Source organism: Thermobia domestica, chromosome 11 (genome assembly GCF_964235325.1).
Source record: "Thermobia domestica chromosome 11, izTheDome1.hap1.1, whole genome shotgun sequence".
Lineage (NCBI taxonomy): Eukaryota > Metazoa > Arthropoda > Insecta > Zygentoma > Lepismatidae > Thermobia > Thermobia domestica.
The window spans coordinates 45,531,489-45,551,531 of record NC_137464.1 but is presented as its reverse complement, the minus strand read 5'-3'; the positions used below and the strand labels follow the sequence as shown (position 1 = coordinate 45,551,531).

At 35.1% G+C, this 20,043-nt stretch overlaps 1 protein-coding gene across 1 annotated transcript in view; it reads left to right on the top strand.

Moving 5' to 3' along the window:
• The window catches only part of LOC145664067 (synaptogenesis protein syg-1-like), a 997,265-nt gene that overhangs the window by 548,580 nt on the left and 428,642 nt on the right, over positions 1 to 20,043 (top strand). Inside the window, exon 5 of the mRNA XM_081730408.1 lies at positions 13,905 to 14,108. Coding sequence (XP_081586534.1) covers positions 13,905 to 14,108 — 204 coding nt within the window. The remainder of the gene's footprint in view (positions 1 to 13,904; positions 14,109 to 20,043) is intronic.

Here is a 20,043-nt window from a genome sequence, read left to right as displayed (position 1 = left end):
TGCAAGCCTACCGTTAAAATGTTAGGGGGGCCCGGCCTCTCTAGACCCCCCTTGGATACGGACCTGCCCTCTACTGATGTTTTGCTTACATAAGGTTTGTTATTTAACTTCATGTTTATCTGTAGTTGGAACACTGAACTTTGTATTCAATACGGTGGAGGGGGCAACTTTATGATATTAATCAAATACGGTACATGCTAAACTTTGAAAATATAATCCATTTCGATTCTAGGTCAAACAATACTACAGAAAATGAAAGAAATTCGATATAGACATAAATTACAAAATTGATTTAAATATTAGTTCTCTCAAATGCAGATTTTTAAAAAAATACTTAAATTTTTAATACTTTTCTGTCAAAAAATTCCTGAGGAAATCAATACTTTTTAATATATATATATATATATATTCTGTGTCCAGAAGACAAAGGTAAAATGAACATATTATACAAGGACATTGAGAAAGAATAATAAAGCTCAAACCAGTGGCAGATCAAGAACTTCCTTGAACGGGGTGCGCAGATTTGGGAATTAGGAACTCTCGTTTCTATTTATTTATATCAGGGTTTCTCAATCTGGAGATCGCGACCTGTAAGGGAATCGCGAGAGGGTTTCATGGGGGTCGCTAAGATTAGCAGAAGACGAATGAATTGACCAAATTTGATTTTAAATACATTCGCTTTTTAGGGAAGTTACTGTATCTATTATATACATGAAATGTATTCTACTATTATAGAAATAGATGGATATTGTGAGATCTCAGCATAGGTATATTAAAAAATCCTACACAAGCTTATTACAAACCACAAATTATAAGGGGGTCGCTGGCAAGAGGATGTGATAAAATGGGTGCCGTGATAGGAATTAGGTTTGAGAACCAGTGATCTATATCTATCAATATCGGTATCCATCTCTCTCTCTCTCTCTCTCTCTCTCTCTCTCTCTCTCTTTCTCTTTCTCTCTCTTTCTCTTTCTCTTTCTCTTTCTCCTTGCTTTGGTCATATATATAGTGTATGTACTGGTAAGTTCAACTTGGGATGTAAATTTTCAAGGTTTGATATCCGCTATAGGCCTATTTCATATTTCTTGACTAACTAATTTCTGCATGACAATACATCTATTTCTTTGGTCCTTTCAGACTTTCAATCTGTGTTATGGATAAGTATCCGAAGCCTTAGACTAGGGTTTTGTCCGTCTATCTGTTCGTTCATCAGAGCAAAAACGGTAAAAGATATCGAGATGTGGGTTTTTGCAATCGATTCAGCGTTTCAAGAATAGGTTAACTCTCTATTCAAATTCGTTGTTGTAAAGTAAGATTGTCCGTGTTAGTTGAGTTGATTTTGAGTTTAACGTCCCATTCAGCAGCGAGGCTATATGAGACGTGGACCTGCTGATTAACGTGGAATCCAAACCACATGAGCTCCCGCGGGGAATCGAAACCGGAACTTCCACGCCAAAGCCGCGAATGCTAACCACTTAGCCACGAAGAAGCTCTGTCCGTGTTCGTGTCCGTAAAAGGGAGAGCTGTTTCCCCATAATAAAACTGAACTCTATAATTCATAGTGGGACAGATATGGGCTATAGTAGTAAATAATATGTGCTTTCCTACATAGTGATATGTAGTTACTTATGCATGTTGAACCAGATTGGTAGCGTTCGAAGTTGGTTGTAATTCTACAGTTTCCGCATAGATGGCAATATTAAGCATACCGGTACTTCTGTTACTCATTTTTATTTTCTCTTGCAAAATTTTGTTTCCACAGATTTTTTTTTTTTTTTTTTTAATCATGCATTGCAGGAATATATTTTGGCCAGGTTAAATGCCTGACCTTATTATGAAGGCGTCCGTTAAGAGAGGTTTAATTTATGTTTTATTTACCTTTAATTTTAAAAAATGAAGTCACTCTCTCGGCGCTCAGATATTCAATAATTTAAAATAATGCTGTTTTACTATCACCGATTACTACAGGAACTTCGTGTGAAGATGAACGAAATATTGTAATTGCTAAATAAATAAATAGAAGAGAGAGATAAAAGATCTTACGCAGTATTACTACTATACAATATGTTTTACAAAGAAAATGGGGAAATATTTCCTGAGAATTATGTAGCAATTAAAAACTTTGTCATCGGATAAAATCGAAGAAGTTGATTCTTTTCTTTCTTTCGTCAGGAAGCTTAGTATTCCCTTACAGTTTCTCTCTCTATGCTTTCAGTTTGTAATTCTATAGGCCAGCAAAGTGGGGTCCACGGGACCCAGGCAGGGAGTCCGCGACGGCCTAAAAATTGAAATGTGTTGAAATAAGATGCAACTCACAGCTGTTATGCAAGAAGTATTTTTTCAGTTACTAAAAGCAATTATATAGAAATTATACCTACGTTTGTAAATTTAAATGTTTTCCTACTTTGCTAAATTTCTGCCCTTTATAGGCCTACTTCAAGTGAGAGAAATTCCTTCTTTGTTAGGGCACTTTTTCACAAGCAGTTGTGCATTAACTGCACGACACCTCGGAATTTATTGATTTCATCTTCAAGTGGCGGAAAGCTTCCACCACTACCACCAATTCCAGATTTTTTTTTAAAAGAAAAAAGAAATAAATGTTAATCATTCCTCTGCTTAGAAACATCAATTCTGGGATTTCTAAAAAAACGATGAGGAACCCCTCCCAAAATATATTCCTATATCCGCCACTGCTAGTAACTCTTGACTCAAATTACGTGCGGTGGCGGTTAATGTAAAATTGTCTTGGAAGATAGATCGCAACTGAGAAATAAGAATTTGAGAACATTATTTATGAAGTAGGTTTTCTTTTTTCTTTTCTTTTTTAAAAATAATTTTATCTTGAGAGTTACTGTATTATCAATTGAAATTTCGTTCACTAGGAAACAATCATGTATCTTTAGAATAAATTACAGACTTACTGCATGATTTTTCTTCATCTTTTTCTTGTCAGTGGTAATTCTATTAGTATATATCTTTTTTTAATACCATATGAAATTTCAGATAGCATTGTAAGGGGGTCCGCAGATCACTTTCCGAATGAACAGGGGGTCCGCGTTATCGGAAAGTTTGAGGACCACTACTATAGGCAATATGCATATTCTTAAGTTAAGCCTCAAAAGACGTTCTAAAGTAAATTTGACTTCAGAATCCATTGAAATACCAAACTTCAAACCATTTTCTATTAAATGTCAAATTAAATTTGTTTTATTTGAATAGACATGTTCTTTTTTTTAATTATTTTTCAGAAAAAATATGCACGCATGACGGGATAGTTAAATTAAAAATGTATGCTAATTAAATCAATTATGAAAAATAAACAAATGCTGTAAGTCATAATTTATAGTTGTTTATTTTTCCCACGTTCAACGTTCTTGTCCTTTAGGCTACAGAATCCTAAGAGAAATGAATGACCGTAAAATGAAATGGATGATGAAAGGACAAAGAGGTTTGGGGCGGATAGATGGCACAGACAACAAATAGCACATTACATATGAATAAAAGAAGGAATAGACCATTGGAGTAGGTATTTAGAATTGATAACGTTGCTTCATCACTAGAAGAAGTAAGAATTGAATTAACCAAAAAGCAAAGAGTAAGGAATAACACACTTTTTAAGTTGTAAAAGTATACCTACATAGCAAGAAAAGAAGGTGCTAAAGCAACTCAATTTTAGGATACGCCTGAGGTCTTAGTGTGGCTACCACTCTAGTGTGTTATTTCAACATCAAATGTGGTTAACACTAACCTAGTGTTACAGCTAGCACTGGTCTAGGGTTACGGTTAACAGTTGCCTAGTGTTACAGATTTGACAGAAAAGATGATGTTGAGTAGTGTAAAAATAACACCGCGGTAGTGTTACAGAATTAGATGAATGGATAATAAAATGCGGAAAGAGGACATTGCCTCAGTGATCTTTCCATTTGTTCACTATGTTTGTTAGTAACATTCTAGCTCAGGGAGCAAAATTTTACAGTCATACGTACTCGCCTATTCAAAAATGATGGTCGCCAGAATCCCTCGTACAAATTATGAGAGCCTCTCCCCACAGCCTTTGGTTTGACAAAGAAAAGATTATATCAGGGCATAAAATCTCAAAACCAGACAATTAGACTCAAGGATAATCAATTCTGAATTGGACAATTCATAAATAAGTTTAAAAAAAAAACATCTTACCTTAAGACTTCACGTTTGTTGTAACGCTTTCTGCACTGAAATACTAGTTGTCGATTGCAATTTTCGGATCAAAGTCCTTAACCGAAGGGCAATTGATGGAAATTGTCAGCAAATTGTCCACTGTATCAGCTTTCAGTGAATTCCTGTAGACAGTCTGAACTCTGTTGAGACTGCCGAAGCCTCTCTCACATGAAGCAGCATTCGAAACTAAACAAAATGTGACAATTGGAAGCAAATTTGGGAATCTAGTAATGGATTTTTCACTGTAAATCGTTTGCAGTGTTTGATTTCATCATCAATGAAGAAAACAAAAGTTTGTATTCTGCCCACTCTGCTAAGTCAAGGTCCACTTTTTCACTGTAAAAATCTGGTTGCAAGTACTTAATAAGCAGTTTGACTTTTAATTATTTTCCTGCGAAACAGAAACTGCGCAGCCCTGTTAATTTAGGCAGAAACCATTCCTACTGAACACTAGTCGCCAGCTCTAAATTTGTAGTCGCCAATGGCAACTTGGCGACCGGAAATTTTGCGTCCTGTTCTAGCTAATAGGGTATGCGCAGGGTATTAAAACACTTAAATTAGTAACTGCATTATTTGTTAGTGCTCAAATAAATCTTTTATTTAAGAAAAAATACTTACAAAAGGTAGCCCCTTGAAAGTTCTGTATTTCAGATGTGTACAACCATAGTGCAATTTTAAGCCTCACATTCCGTCCAGAGATATTATTATGTCTAGCAACCTACATTAATAATTTGTATTACTTTTTACTTTTTTGCTATGATAATGGTTTAGGCGATATATTCAACATGTGTACCAAGTAGCAAACAATAAGTTATATTTTCTGTTATCTGTCTCAAAAATAGTGTAAATTTTTGTATTTTTAGGGTAGAGCTAAAAAGTGGTTCACGCAATTTGGACTTTTCCAATCACATTTTATTATAAAAATTTCTTCTTAGATACAGTAGTAATAAATATTACAAATAAAATATAAGTTATTCTAGTTATCTTGAGGGATTCCTGTTGAAACTGTAGGAGCTCAATGGCAAAGTGTCCTAGGGCGACAGGAACTAAGGCGAAAATAAGCCTTACGGCCAAGATGTAGGTAGGTATCTTTCAGAGACCAGGCTTCCTAGAGAGGGCATACAACGCAGAGACCAGGTGTCTTAGAGAGTGGCAAGGACTACGATGCTCTCGGGAGACCAGATGTTCTAGAGAATGGAGTTGATGATCAATTGGTAGAGATCGATCCTTCTGCACTAATCTTCGTCACTTGCCTATCGTTCACGATGATTGACAATGTCCTCTTCGTGGTTGTCATCTGATGTTTGCTTACAGCCAGCACGTGCTATTGGAAGCACATGTAGAACCTTGCAATAGTGCTATGAACTTATGAATATATAGACAACATATACGTGAGTATAGAAGTGCTGCCATATCTTCTTGTTCCTATGTTTACCTTGTTCCTCGCCGTCGTCGACTATAGTTCGTTTCTCGTAATAATAAATAATATTTGCCATACTTTATTATCCATCATAAAAGACATGTGTGTTCAATAAGAAAGAAATGTTTTTTTGTAAAAGTAGTTGCTTGGCAACTGTATATCAGGCACGTAGCCAAGGGGGGGGTCCGGACCCCCCTTCGAGACCAGAAATGAAAAAATTAAGGAAGGATGAAACAAAATGAAATGAGAAAAAGAAGGATCAGCGTTAAAAATAAACTACAGAAGCTTTTGGTTACTCTTTCTTATGAGGAAATTTGTATTACTTGCAAAATACATGGTTGCGAGGTGAGCGATATATCCTGGAAGAGTCAGAGAATTTGAAATTTCTAGAAAAGTTGCGGAATTCTCAGAATTTCTGCTACTAGTCAGGGAGATTTCAAGCTTCCGAAAGTATAGTGCCGTTGTGTAACAGCGTGGACATTTTTTATCATAATTTGTCGTCATCGCATTCTTGCAATATTAAACATGTTATTTCGAAAACAATTTTCTACTGCTTCTTTAACCTGTCATTTGAAACAGACAGTAGTTGAAGGAATAATAAAAACAAAAATATATTTGCAAAGGAAATTCTGTTAACATTTGCTTCAACAGAAAAAGGAACGGAGATATTCCAAAATATTTTACAAGACGTTATTGAGTATGTACTTTTTATAATATGTACTTTTTATAATAGTTGAGGTCATAATGAAAGGAAAATCGTTATATTTGAATAAACAGAGGAAGGATGTAAATATTGTATAATCTTTTTCAATACTTTTTTTTTTATTTTACTCGAGTTTTCTTCATAGTTTATTAAAATACTTACCATCATATCCTCACAAACCAATATATGTTGATAGTAAATTAGTTTAGATTGATCGAGCTCCTGGACCTTCAGAATTTCATGCCCCCCCCCCCCCCCCGCCTTCCCGTTACGAAATCCTGGCCAAAAATATGTTCCTGTAAAATTGTTTAAAATGATCGAGCCCCTGGTGTGATGACCACAGTATTTCATGTCAAGAACTCCCTCCTTTACGAAATCCTGGCTACGTGCCTGTATATATATATATATATATATATATATATATATATATATATATATATATATATATATATATAAAACCAATAGTATGTTACTGAAATAACTAATCATATCCGGTGGTTGTTTTAACGACTGCCATTTTAACATTATACTCCAAACCGCGATGGAGTTGAAATTAGGATCAGGCATGTGACAAACTTTAACATAACTTGAGTAGCCTAGAGCCATTGTGTTGAATTGGCAATTCCTTTTCTTACTGTATACAACTATAAAAATGTTTGAAAAGCTTGCCTACATAATAGAAAAATGGTGATATTAATACAATACGAATTTAACACAGACTATCACTTTCGTATGTTACATTAACACCAGGATCCAGTGTTGCGGTTAGCATAGGTCCAGTGTACCTGTTTGACTTACATTCGGTGTTGAGCGGTGTAAAATTAGATGAACGATATTAAAAAAGTAAAACTAGGGGATGGACGAGAGAGCGCGGAGGTAGAAATACCGCCAGGATATTGTTTCAATACATAGCTTGAGCTAGTAACCATGCTGAATGTAAGCTATTGATATACTAGTAATGATACAATAATCGTAGTATTTATCAGTGTTCGCCAAATCTATTTCTTAGCAAAGGAATCCCAGCTGATTCAAAATCTCTATTCAGGAACATCCATAATAAATATTAGAGTAAACTTTCTTCTTCTTTCTTTCGTCTACCCGTTTAAGCCCAACCGTTTGGTCCACGATAAAGAGTTAGGTGAAAAGGTATATAACAGTGGTTCAGCTAATCGGAGCATCCTATTTCATCTTATTTTTGGACAATGTGAAATCTCTGCCAGTTGAAGTTACATGCAAAGGCGCCGATCCTGGGGGGCCGAGGGGGCCCAGGCCTTCCCAAAGCTCATGTGGGCCCCCGCATTTTATTTATGAATCTACAATATTTGGCATAATTTGAATTCAATTTGTCTTAAAATTCTCATATATGCTTCCTGCATCTGAATGGCCCCCCAAATTTACAGAGAAATCGGCCCCCTTGGCTACGTGGTTATTAGTTGGCAATTATTAGAGATTAGAAACGGCTCAAATATTGTATACGTAAGAGTTAAGCCCATAGAGTTATAAGATAAACATTAGAAGCACAATTGGCGCTGCCCTTCAAACCACATACCGTATGCCAAAAGTATGCTTGCATAATGTTTTGTGTTTTGAATGACGTTTGTTTGCAGGAAAAAATCTCAATTTCGTGTGCAGCTGAATTGCTATATAGAGAAATTTTAAAGAGAAAATGGTACACTGTTTCACTCTTAAGTTACACACTTTATTCTAGATATTGGAAAATTATTTATCTGTAAAATTATTGCAATGCATAAAATCAAGGCTACTGTCGTGGCCAACTGACTGGTTCCTTTAACTGCAGCAACATTGTTCAATTGCTTTAAGGATCTTCACTACCGTGAAATTAAACTACCGCTAATTTTAGAGTTTTTTCTGTAATATCTTCAAAACAAATAAAAATATTCATAAAGCAGAAACGTAGTGTACTAGACAGTACGATTTTGTATGTGATACGTTTAGCACAATTCACCTATCTCCTTTTGGTATGCCGCTATTTACAAAACTCATAAAAAAAATGCTAAATTAATTACAGTTGCAAATAGAAAGCAGATAGATGAGTTGTGATAACGGTATTACATGCACAATCGTATTGTCTAGTTCACTACGTTTCTACTTTTCGAATATTTTTATATGTTTCGAAGATATTACAGAAAAACTCTAAAATTAGCGGTAGTTTAATTTTGCCGTAGTGAAGATCCTTAAAAAGTAAAGTTCGTATTATTTTAATCATATATGAAGGGAGGTTTATATTATCTTTAAAAAAACTTCAAAACAATTGATTATCTATTGAAGATTAGCAATAGTCAGAGAAATACACATGGGATGGATCCCGGGGATTCGGAACCCCCGAAATCACGACTTTTCTGAAAATTTAATATAATTTCAGGAATAATTTTACAAATTTTAATATAATTTATCCTCATATTGAATTCGGACCTCTCGGAAAGCTTTGGACCTCCCGAAATAAATTTCTTTGTACGTTCCTAGTGATAGTAGCCGCATTGAGCTTGCAGGAAATATAAGAAGTGCAACAAATGAATTATGGTTGCAGAAATTAATAAATATATTTAGTACAGAGATCATTATTTATTGTTAATTAAATCACTTAGTGCATTTTTTAATATTCGCACGATGTCCCGATATGCTACAGTTTAATTTTTGCTGTCCTTTCTATTGTACTCCAGTTGATTTACATATATATATATATATATAATATAACGAAGAAGTAGCACAAGTTTTTATTAAAGGGAAATACATAAGTAAACTAGTTAAGAATGCTCCAAGATCATTGCCAGAACGAACATAAAAGGAATGGAGAGAGAGAGAGAGCGGAAAAGATAACTGTGATTTTACCTACATGTAAAAATAAATCTTTTTATTCACCCCTTGTATTGTTTCTCGCAAAAAAAAAATGCAAAATATCATCTTTCTATGACTTACAGTTCCCGAGATATGGTTCCTTAAATCTCCCGAAATTAGAACTTTTTTGGCCAATATCTGGGGAAGGGTCACCAATTGGAGAATAGACGGTTGATCTGTGACTACCGGTTACTATTTGGTACCAAACGGTTCACCATCCTCTTAGGTACTGATCAACACCAATATCATCTCTCTATGACTTACGGTTCCCAAGATATGGCTCCTTAAATATCTGAAAATTGGCCATTTTTTGGCCAATATTACGAGAACGGTAAGTCATAGAAAGATGATAGTGGTGTTGATCAACACCTAAGAGGATGGTAAATATTTTTGTACCAAATAGTAGCCGGTGGCCACTGTCCAACTGGCCACTGGTTTGGCCAGTGTCAGTTGGTCAGTGGTCACCAATTAATATCGGTACCAAAATGTTTACCATTCTCTTAGGTATTGAACAACATCAATATCATCTCTCTATGACTTACGGTTTCCAAGATATGGCTCCTTAAATTTCTGGAAATCGGCCATTTTTTGGCCAATATCTCGGAAACGGTAAGAGTTACGCAGAAAAAAAATCACTTTCTCAGATAGTTTTTGGTCCTCTATCGAATGCAGGGTTCAAAATTGAAAAAATCGCAAACAACAGACAGACACACAGACATACAGAATTCAGTGACGAACTTTTAAAGTTTGTTGAATATGTTTAAGCAGTAGCGTACCCAGGAATTTATTTCGGGGGGGGGGTTCAAACTAAATATGAAGCTATTTTATATTAAAATTGCTAAAATTGCCCCTAAAATTAGGCTAAATTTTTAAAAAGTCGAAATTTCGGGGGGGGGTCCGGACCCCCGTGTCCCCCCCCTTCCGTACGTCCCTGTGTTTAAGCATTAATCATGCAGCGTAAAATAATACGCACAAAAAATTTGCATAAAATAACGTCTTTGATATACCGGTATGCATTTTCAATTGATTAATTGATTGGACTTCAATGTTTTTTCAACTCCGATGCTATTATGAGACGGAACCGCTTACTACAATGTAATCCGGACAAGTACTCGAATTTCTATTGGAGGTAAGTACTGCAGAGTGGATCAAAAGTTGTTTCAATACTACGACACACTTTTTAATACCACATTCATAGTTTCGAAACTATATATCTTCAGTGCTACAGTGAAAAAACGGCCTCGGAATAGAGTGAGTGCTAAGGCGAGAATTAGCAGAATAAAAATATGGATTTTTTTTTTTTTTTTTTATGGAAAGTGGGTAAACCGAAAAAAAAACGCCCAAGATATTGTTCACTGCAAAGACATAGAAAAGGATTAAAACAGACACACTTCGCACCAGAAGTTACTGAATTTCCGAAGAACATGAATTTATAAATTAATTTAAGGTTAATTAGTATATGTCAAGGTAAATGCTGATGGTTTACAAGAATTTTGGTAGGATATTTGCCACAGTTTTTGATTTTTTTCTTTGCTCAATTGGAAAATTTATAGTAAACTTTACCAATAGCTTTTCTTTTTTTTTTTTTTTTTTTTTTTTTTTTTTGTCTTCGAAGGAGCATCTATGGTAAAATATGTGAAATCTTTTCAAGTCTATATTCCCATTCATTAGTGTGCGTTTCCATTCATTAATGTGCATTTCAACCGTAACAAAGGTCCTTTCTTTTAGTTTCTTACAGGGGCGGATCCAGGACGGAATTTTGTGTGGGTGGGGGGGCGGTGAATTGTAATACTGCTACTTAGAGCTACTTTTAAGAGTTTCAAGTTCTCAGATTGGTTTTATTTATACTTAAAATAAGAAAGTTGCATATCGCCCCCTGGATCCGCCCCTGGTTTCTTAGAATTCTGATCTATATTTTTTATTATATTTGTGGAGCTGAAAAGATCATAGCAAGTTAAATATGTTGAAGTAAACGGAGTAGTGGCAGTGATAATATAATTTTTGTGTAAATCTATGAAGGAAAGAGGGTCCTTTTTTTTTTTTTTTTTTTTTTTTTAAGATGAATTCTAGGTAAATGTTATTTTCCTGGAAATTTGCATTACTCTTTACTGTTTATTCATCTCTATACATCCCTCGACTTGAAATTTTGTTTACTTTCTTGTGAGTGAGTATAAGTCTATAAGAAGCAAACAAAAGTTACGTAACTTTCTTCTTCTGGAGGTATTTTCAAGTAAACATTTATCGTTCTCCCTCCTTTACTCACAGTAATTAATTTTCTTTATTATGTACGACTTTTCCATTATTCGCCAAATTAACTAATTTCCTGTTAAGAAATCATTATTTTATGAAGTTAATTGGCTTCGGTACACTAAAGATTGTCAAATCATCTAGTTTATTTTATTTTATTTCTTCATATAATGGGGAAAGTGAATTTGTGTTGTGATATACAGTGTGTCCACAAAAACACTCCTCGATTTTATTTGGGTATAAAATAAAAACCTTGGGGAATATTGTGTTCATTTTTTGGGTAGACGTGTAAGAACTCATAAAGTTTCATGTGATGTATGTTCATTACAGACACTCAATGTGTGCCCCACCTCTCACACGGCAAACATCTAAGCGATAGTCGAGCTCATTTCATACTCTGGAAAGCATATCCGGTGGGGCTGTGTTTACAGCTTCTGTGATTCTGATCTGCTGAATTTTCGTGGATGTAGGTAGAGGAGGTACGTACACTATATCTTTTATACTCCCTCAAGAAAAAAATCACAAACAGTAAATCCGGTGACCTAGGACACCAGTGAAGAAACACCTGGTCATAGAGTCCAGCACGACCAATCCATCTGTTTGGCAGGACCTCATTGGGAAAGTTACCGGGTACGATGCCAATGCGGTGGTGCTCCATTTTGTTGAAGAAGCTAGTCACCTATCTCAGTAAGTTGAGGCATCAACCAGTTCCGTAACACATTGCAAAAAGTTTCCATTGTATAATCAGTTTAAATTAGGGAGTGTTTTTGTGGACACAGGGTACATCAAACTCACAGGGGAATTACCTGTCTTCTTTCCTCTGTATCGGAATCGCCTTTATAATGGGATAGACTTCTTACTGACTATAATATCAGATCTTAGATTCTTCAATACATTGACATACATACAGGATGATAATGAGCTGTACCTACAGACTGAAAGAGGTGATCTCACATCAAAATAAAAAAAAAGAAAGTACGAGCCACTCAAGGATGCCCATATTGTGGTTTCCAAGGGGGAGCAAGTATACGCGACATTTCAAATATAGGTTTGAATTTTGCTGTAACTAATATAAAAATTCTATTAGGTTTTCGATATTCCGAAGTACAATTTCCTCTAGGAAGGCGAGCGCCCCACCTTGCCTTCCCTGAGGGGCGCCCTTGGAGCAACTACACTAAACTTTTTGCTCCAATTCGTTAAACTAAATCGTGTCGTGCTACAGTTCTTGATGAAACATTCTCTTGTGAATACAAACAAAATTGTAAGACATTTTCGGAAAATTTCGTCCAAAGAAAATTCACCCCAAAAGTAAGCTGTTCCTTGTAGATATTGCGGCAAGAAAATTATGTATGCCGTATGTTAGAATTATTAATGAAAAATTGGAACATAAAGTAACAAAATCGCAGAAGTCGTATTTCACAAAAGTGTCAAAGAAAAACTCACCCCAAAAGTAAACTATCTCTTATGGGTATTCTCATGGACGTTGTTTATGCAGCATTATTGGAGTGTTAATGAAATATTTATTTATGAAATATAAACAAAATCACCTGAGTCGTTTTTGAGAAAGTAATCTGAAAATAAACTCACCCCAAGCGTAAACTACCCCTTGTATATTTGTTTGTAAGGAGCAATTTACGCAAATTTATACAGTTATTAATGATATATATATTTATGAAACATTACCAGAATCACGTCAGTCATTTTTGAGGAAATCATGTAAAACAAACTCACCCCCAGGAGTAAACTACCCCTTCCCGATTTTTCCAAGAGAAATGACTTATACCAGAGAATGGGGTTGTTATTGGAAAATGTATTGATGAAATATAAATATAATCCTTAGAGCCATTTTTGAGAAAATCCGATTTTTTTTTTTCAAATTTTCATCCTTCTGTAAACTATCCTTATTTTTAGAGGTAGGAAGAAAATTCGAAAAAGCAAGTGGAGAATCACATTAAAAACCTTAAGATTAAAATTTGGTCTTTTCGTTGTTGTCGTTGTTTTTTTTTTTTTTTTTCGGTTATAGGAGTTCAGTGTCCCTTTCAAACATCAAGGCTATATGACAAGTGCACCTGAAGTTTAAGATGGAAATCCGAATGATCGTAGTGCGTTAAAATTTTAATACTCGGAATCGAACTGGGAATCGAACCCTAGACGCAGTCATGGAGTCTGTAAAATCTTCGACTACGTTATCGGTGTTTTTGTTTACATGTCACCACTGTCCTTATCAATGTCAAGTGATCCATCAAATCCTGTCAACATTAGCAAGTGACCTGTCAACGTCAGCAAACTGTGACGTCACATAGCACTTAGCTGAAAATGCTTGCTGGAGAGGCACGTCTCATATAGCATGTATGAATGGGGACATTAAAATACAAACTAATGAACCAATTAATCTAGTGCGTGGCCGAAATTGAGAACCACCGCTTTAAATTAATGTAAGCAGTCAACTAAATATTGTTGATGGTTTTGTTTTATTTTCAGGACACCCGAGACCGGAAGTTACTTGGTGGCTTGGACGAACGTTGACAGATGACAAATCGGAGACTTCTACCGATGCAATGACGGTGAATCAACTGTTCTTGCCCAATGTAAATAGGAAGATGTTAGGTTCCAAATTGGCCTGTGTCGCGATTAACTCCAATCTTACGTCGCCAGTAGTAAAGGAAATATCTCTTGACATCTACTGTAAGTACCACCTACATTTATTGTGACGAATTAGATGACAATTGGTTTCTTTATACAGAATGTATAAAAGACGATATAATCTAATTGAAGGCTCGCTGTAGAAAACAATGTAAGTGCCATCTTGAAGTCGTTTCACTTATGTTATGTTTTAAATATGTTCATGCCTTAGTTAGACTTTGACACATAGCTTCGTTATATGCTAGGTTGTATTTCTAAGCAATAGTATTTTCTATTTTGTAACGCTTGGGCACAATTTACTATCTTTTGTTTCTACTGTTACAGTAACTATTCTTTTTGGCACTTAGATTCTTTTCTACAGAGAATCTTCAATTATGTTTCAAGATTCTACTATTTTAAAAATAATGTGTCATTTACAATCATACTCCATATCTTAGGAAGTTTATCTATCTTTCCTCCAGATTAATATTAACGTTAACACTTTCAAAGGATTTTAAATTTTTAATGAATTTTGGATAAGCCTTAGCAATTTATGCTTTTACTTCAGCCAAACATATGTAATGTGCCATATACAGAAGTATATGACATCCACCATTACAATCCAGAGGATGTTTATTCAATTTTGAAAAGAACGACAGTATCTATACGAAGGTAGAATATTTTTAAAACAGTCAAGCATATATTTACTAATAGTTCTAAAAATTACATCAATGGGATTTGTATCGTATTTCATTGCATATCATAGTCTTGAATTTCCCCTGAATGTAGAACTTTCGAAGCTGCGAAACATACATAACCTTTTTCGTTATAAATTTATGCGGTGGTTAAAAAGGAAGGGATCCTCTTGAGGCTTAAGGCTCTAGTCTAAGCTAATCTTAAACACAAGTTGGTAGTATTTTATAATTGCCGTATTTTATACTTAATTTACAACTTTATAATATTAATCAGCTGTAATACATTTATCAACTAATTCAGTATGAGAAACTCAATTCCATCTCTTAACTTGAAGAGACATTATCTAATTTCTTTTACGAAAGGTAGTTGAAAAATACTACATTGTGTCCGTACTAACGTAAGAGTCGACTAGTAGACCCTATGATAAGTTGCAGTATTTGTTCCATAGAGTGTATCTCATTCGATTTATCTGTGCTTACCATAAAGCTGTGAACTATTTTCTTGTTTACAAGAGATTGTGATAAGAAAAGTGATATTATCGGTAATAACAAATAGAATACTGCATATTAGTAGAAACATTTTTTAATATCACTATACTAAGAAGGGGTAGGCTTAAGCACCTCAGCTCTTTTCCTACGCCACTGGTCTACAGATGGACATTTTATGCATATAATTGAATAGTATGATTGAATAAAATATATCAATTTAATAACAGTTCTCACACTTTTGTCTACCGTACAGGAAGGTGTGTCTTTTGCTTTATTAAACGCAATATGAGTCCACTTTTGTTCTTTCTCTGGGTACTCCCGTTTCCTTCCACATTCTCATTCCACCAATTCTTCCATCGTCATCGTCTCCCTTAGCGTCAAGGGCATAATCATGGAACTAAAACTGAAAGATTTCTTTTTTTTTTTCGTACGAAGTTTTATGTAATTATAGTCCCTCTAATATCGGAATGCATTATTTTGTTTGGTAACTTTTTAATTTCCATTTTTCACTCCAAATCCCAACTATCACTTTAACAACATTATAACTAGGAGTAAAAGTGCGGGGGAACGTCGTCTCTGAGATCACATTCATGGTTTATGATATCACGGCGTTGCGCCGTCTCCTCTGAAACATCCCGTAGTTTTGACATTCGGCAATAAGTCGAGCTGCGGTCAGTTATTCAAAGTCAAACTGTGAGATAATATATGTCAATGTTTCTTTCAGATATATTTTTTGGGGGGCGCGCTGCCCCCCGGAGGACACCAAACTAATACATCTATAATATAATAGTAAGTAGAATAGTACCGTGTGAGAATAATATGTGCGGTGCCCCTCCGAATACTAGGTGTGTGCCGCCCCGGAACATTTTTTTTCCAAAAAAAACACTGGTGCATGTCCTTATCGTGTCGTTTCAAAAATTACCGTGGCCAACTTAGTGCTGTTACAACGAGTGGATTCTGACTTCTTGAATCTACAGCAGGGTTGTTTTGATTAAAATAAATTTTATATACGTTTTAAACGTTTTGTTTTAAACATGTGTATTTTAAGGATTTGTTTCAAACATATATTTATTTTTATTTTATTTTATTTATTTATTTATTTATTTATTTTTTAAAGTATCTGCGAGAGAAAGAGAATTGTTAAAAAGTTAACACATAAGTATTACACGATTTTGAAATATATGTTTAAAATCATGTTTTAAACTGTTCAAAATGTTTAAAACATGTTTTTTCGTGTGTTTTAGAACATGTTTAAAACATTTTGAACATCTTTTTCATGCTTTAAACTTTTTTAAAAAATAAAACTGTGGCTGCTGTTGAATCAGGCTTTACGGTTGTCGTGTATTCATATACTACAATTGCTATTACAGATACAGTATAAACTGGATATACAAATACATTTGGAATAAAATAACGTAAATCGAAATCAAAATTCATTACACCTTTTTTCTGGTAACAATATTAAGATTTATTATTGATAATTTATATGCTGGTTTTTATCACGTTGCAACCATAGTAGATAATTCTGTTACGATCCTGTAACACACGATTCATAAATACACCAGCATAATTTCTATGCTGGTTTTTTTTTATCACGTTGCAACCATAGTAGATAATTCTGTTACGATACTGTAACACACGATTCATAATCTGGGTACTTAACATACTTCATGGATCATAAGTGCTACTGGTACGACGGTTGCACTGAAAGTTTCGAGAAAATGATAGAATCCAAGAACATCAAAGTACAACATTTTTTCAATTGTTTTTCAAAATACTCTTCCTGTACAGCAATGCATTGTTTCATGCAATATAACCACAACTTGAAACAGTTATGCTACTTTGAAGTTGGTACCTGGGAAACATCCAATTTGTATGCCTCGATGGCTTCTTCTGAAGTGCAAAAAGGGCTTCCTATGCAACATGTTCTTGATTGTTGAGAACAAAACGAAATCAGTGGGGGCTAAATCAGGGGAATAAGCCGGATATGTCATCACTTCAATGTTTTCCTGGTCCATAAAATTAGATGTGGCAGCTACTGTGTGCGAGCTGGGATTGTCGTGATGCAGAGTGATTCGATGGTTGAGGTTAGACTGTCTGCTCTCATTCAGCACTTCTAGTAGACATATGATTGTGTATCATTCTGCAGTGATTGTTTTACGATTCTCTAGTGCAACAGTTGCAATATGACCTGACTTACCACAAGATGATGCATCATTTCTTGCACATTGCGTGCACAACAACTTTGATTGGTTTAGATTCATCGCGGAACACCCACACAGCAGATTGTCGCTTTGTTTCCGGTTCGTATGCACAAATCCACGTTTCATCATCTGTTACGATGCTAAAGACCAAATTAGATGATCCAGACTTGAACCGTTTTGTCATAGCTTTGCACCACTTCACATGGGCGTCTTTTTGTGCTTGAGTTAAATTGTGTGGGATCCACAACGAGGGCAAACTTTTCTACACCTAGATGATCATGCAATATTGTTTGTAATCGGCTCATGCCAATGCCTAAAGTCCCCTGAATTTCGCGGTAAGTCATATGTCGATCTGTGTTAGTCAATTCACGGACAGCTTCAACCGCCTGTGCTAATTTTAATTTAATTTGTCCGTAGTTCTTTATCAACAAATGAAAAATCTCAGTCATACCAAGGCGAGATGAAAACAATTATGCTACTGATTACTATCTGTTTTTTTTTTTTTTTCATAAATATTGATACATAACATATACCATGATTTTCTATTATGATGTTTATAGTATAATGTACGGTGTGGCTACTAAAGAAATATGTGTTTAATCTAAGATAATAGTGTGCTTTTATTATGGGTAAACAGTGGGCAATTGGGTTAGTGGTGGTTGGGGAGGATTGAACATTCACGGCCAACACAATCTGTAAGTCGCCAAGGCCAACTAGTAGCCAGTCCGTCACTTTGTTTAATATGAACCATAAGTGGCTGCAGTTTTGACGTTCCAGGATGGCAAAAGTGTTCGCCAGCTGTGTGGCAATCTCTAATTTCAGTTTCTTTCGCAAACGTTTGGTTCAAATATAATATTCCTTGGCTTGTACCGCCACTTGCTACCTTTCAATATGCTACCAGAAACAAATAACACGAAACAGCTTTGCTATTTTCAACGACAGCTCAAGGCCGATAACCAGTGGGACGTACTGTATAATACCTTTGTGTCCAATGCTGCGAGTTATCTATCATTTTACATTTCTATCATTACTTTAAGGAAATAGCCATATTTATTTGTTACAATAGACATACAACACAAATCAGAGAATATTTGCTTACTTTATATTGAGTTTCAAAATCTGTGGAATTGTACTCAAACTAAAGAATAAGAGGCCTCATCCCGGCGAAATTAAAATACCGCTAATTTTACAGTAATTATGTGATATCTTCAAATAGAAGAATGATAATCGAAATGTGAAACAAGAGCATAATGTAAGTTGCTTCCATAAGTGGAGATAAGAGATCTGCAAACATGGCGTGCATCGAAGTCTTTGAAGTTGATAGCCTATGTCAACTTTATAGAGATGTTAATGTCGTAGTATATATAAAAATAGATTTTATACATTTCTGTTTATTTCGAACACAAACATTGCATTGTAAATTGTAGAATCCCGCTAACCTTTGCATTTGTAGATGTGCTAGGCTTGTTCAGGAAAACATAGGCAACTGCTATATTCTTTGGTTCTTGTTATCTTTTCTCTGAATATCATTTGATTTATTTTCTTTGTTTCATTTTATTCTTCCTTTCTTCTATGTTTTGATGTCTCAATAATCAATCTTTATTTTTTAAAAACTCTGAATTAAATTTTCCAAACTACCATTACTTAATCAATTCAATGCACACGATTGGTGGGCTGTTTTTGTTCAAACCAGACTTAAAGTACAGGGTTATTACAAATGATTGACCTGATTTCATAAAATTCGCTCTAGCATTATTATTGGACATATTGTCACAAAATATTGCAGACGAATTGAAAAAAACTCAAAGTTTTTAGTGTCATTTTGCAAGTGCTCTATATGTGTCACTAGCAATTCTGTAAATATCAAGTTAATAATCAAGTCTTTGCCACACTCGGTGAAGCATGTCCCTATCAGTCCATTGAAAAGCATTGCTGATGCGACCTCTCAGTTATATTAGCTTTGTTGGTAGAGGAGGTGTAAACACTGTATCTTTAACATAACCGTACAACAACAAAAAGAATCGCATTTGGTTAGGTCCGGAGAACGTGGTCATGCTCACACTCGCTCACACGTACTCGACCTTGTCTTCAGTTACTAAGGCCAATCACTTGATTTCCCCTTACAGCGGTATCCTGAAGCTACAAACTGTGCACACCATCGCCGAATGGATTAAGCAGTTGGTGGATTCTTGTTAAACTTCGTTCGGAAGTGTCGTTGCACTGTTAGGAACTCGACCATAACATAAGGTTTCTCTGGTCCTGTCGCCATCTTGAATAAATCTCCCTACTGCGCTCTCGTGGCAGCAATCAGAATCGAACTAGCAACACACACACACACACACAAAAAAATCGGGTTTTTCAATGCATCTACAAAGTTTTGTGACAATACGTATGTCCAATAATAAAACTACAGCGAATTTATGAGATCGGGTCAATCATTTGTAATAATCCGGTACAAGTATTTACATACGTAAATTTACGAGGTACCAAATTTGAATACTTAGAAACTTGTAATAGTCAGAGTTGGATTAACCCATTTGGAGGTTCGGGGGTCGAAAAAATATGTGGTTCCTGCTCATTTCACCTAATACATTTCTGTGAAAGTACAGT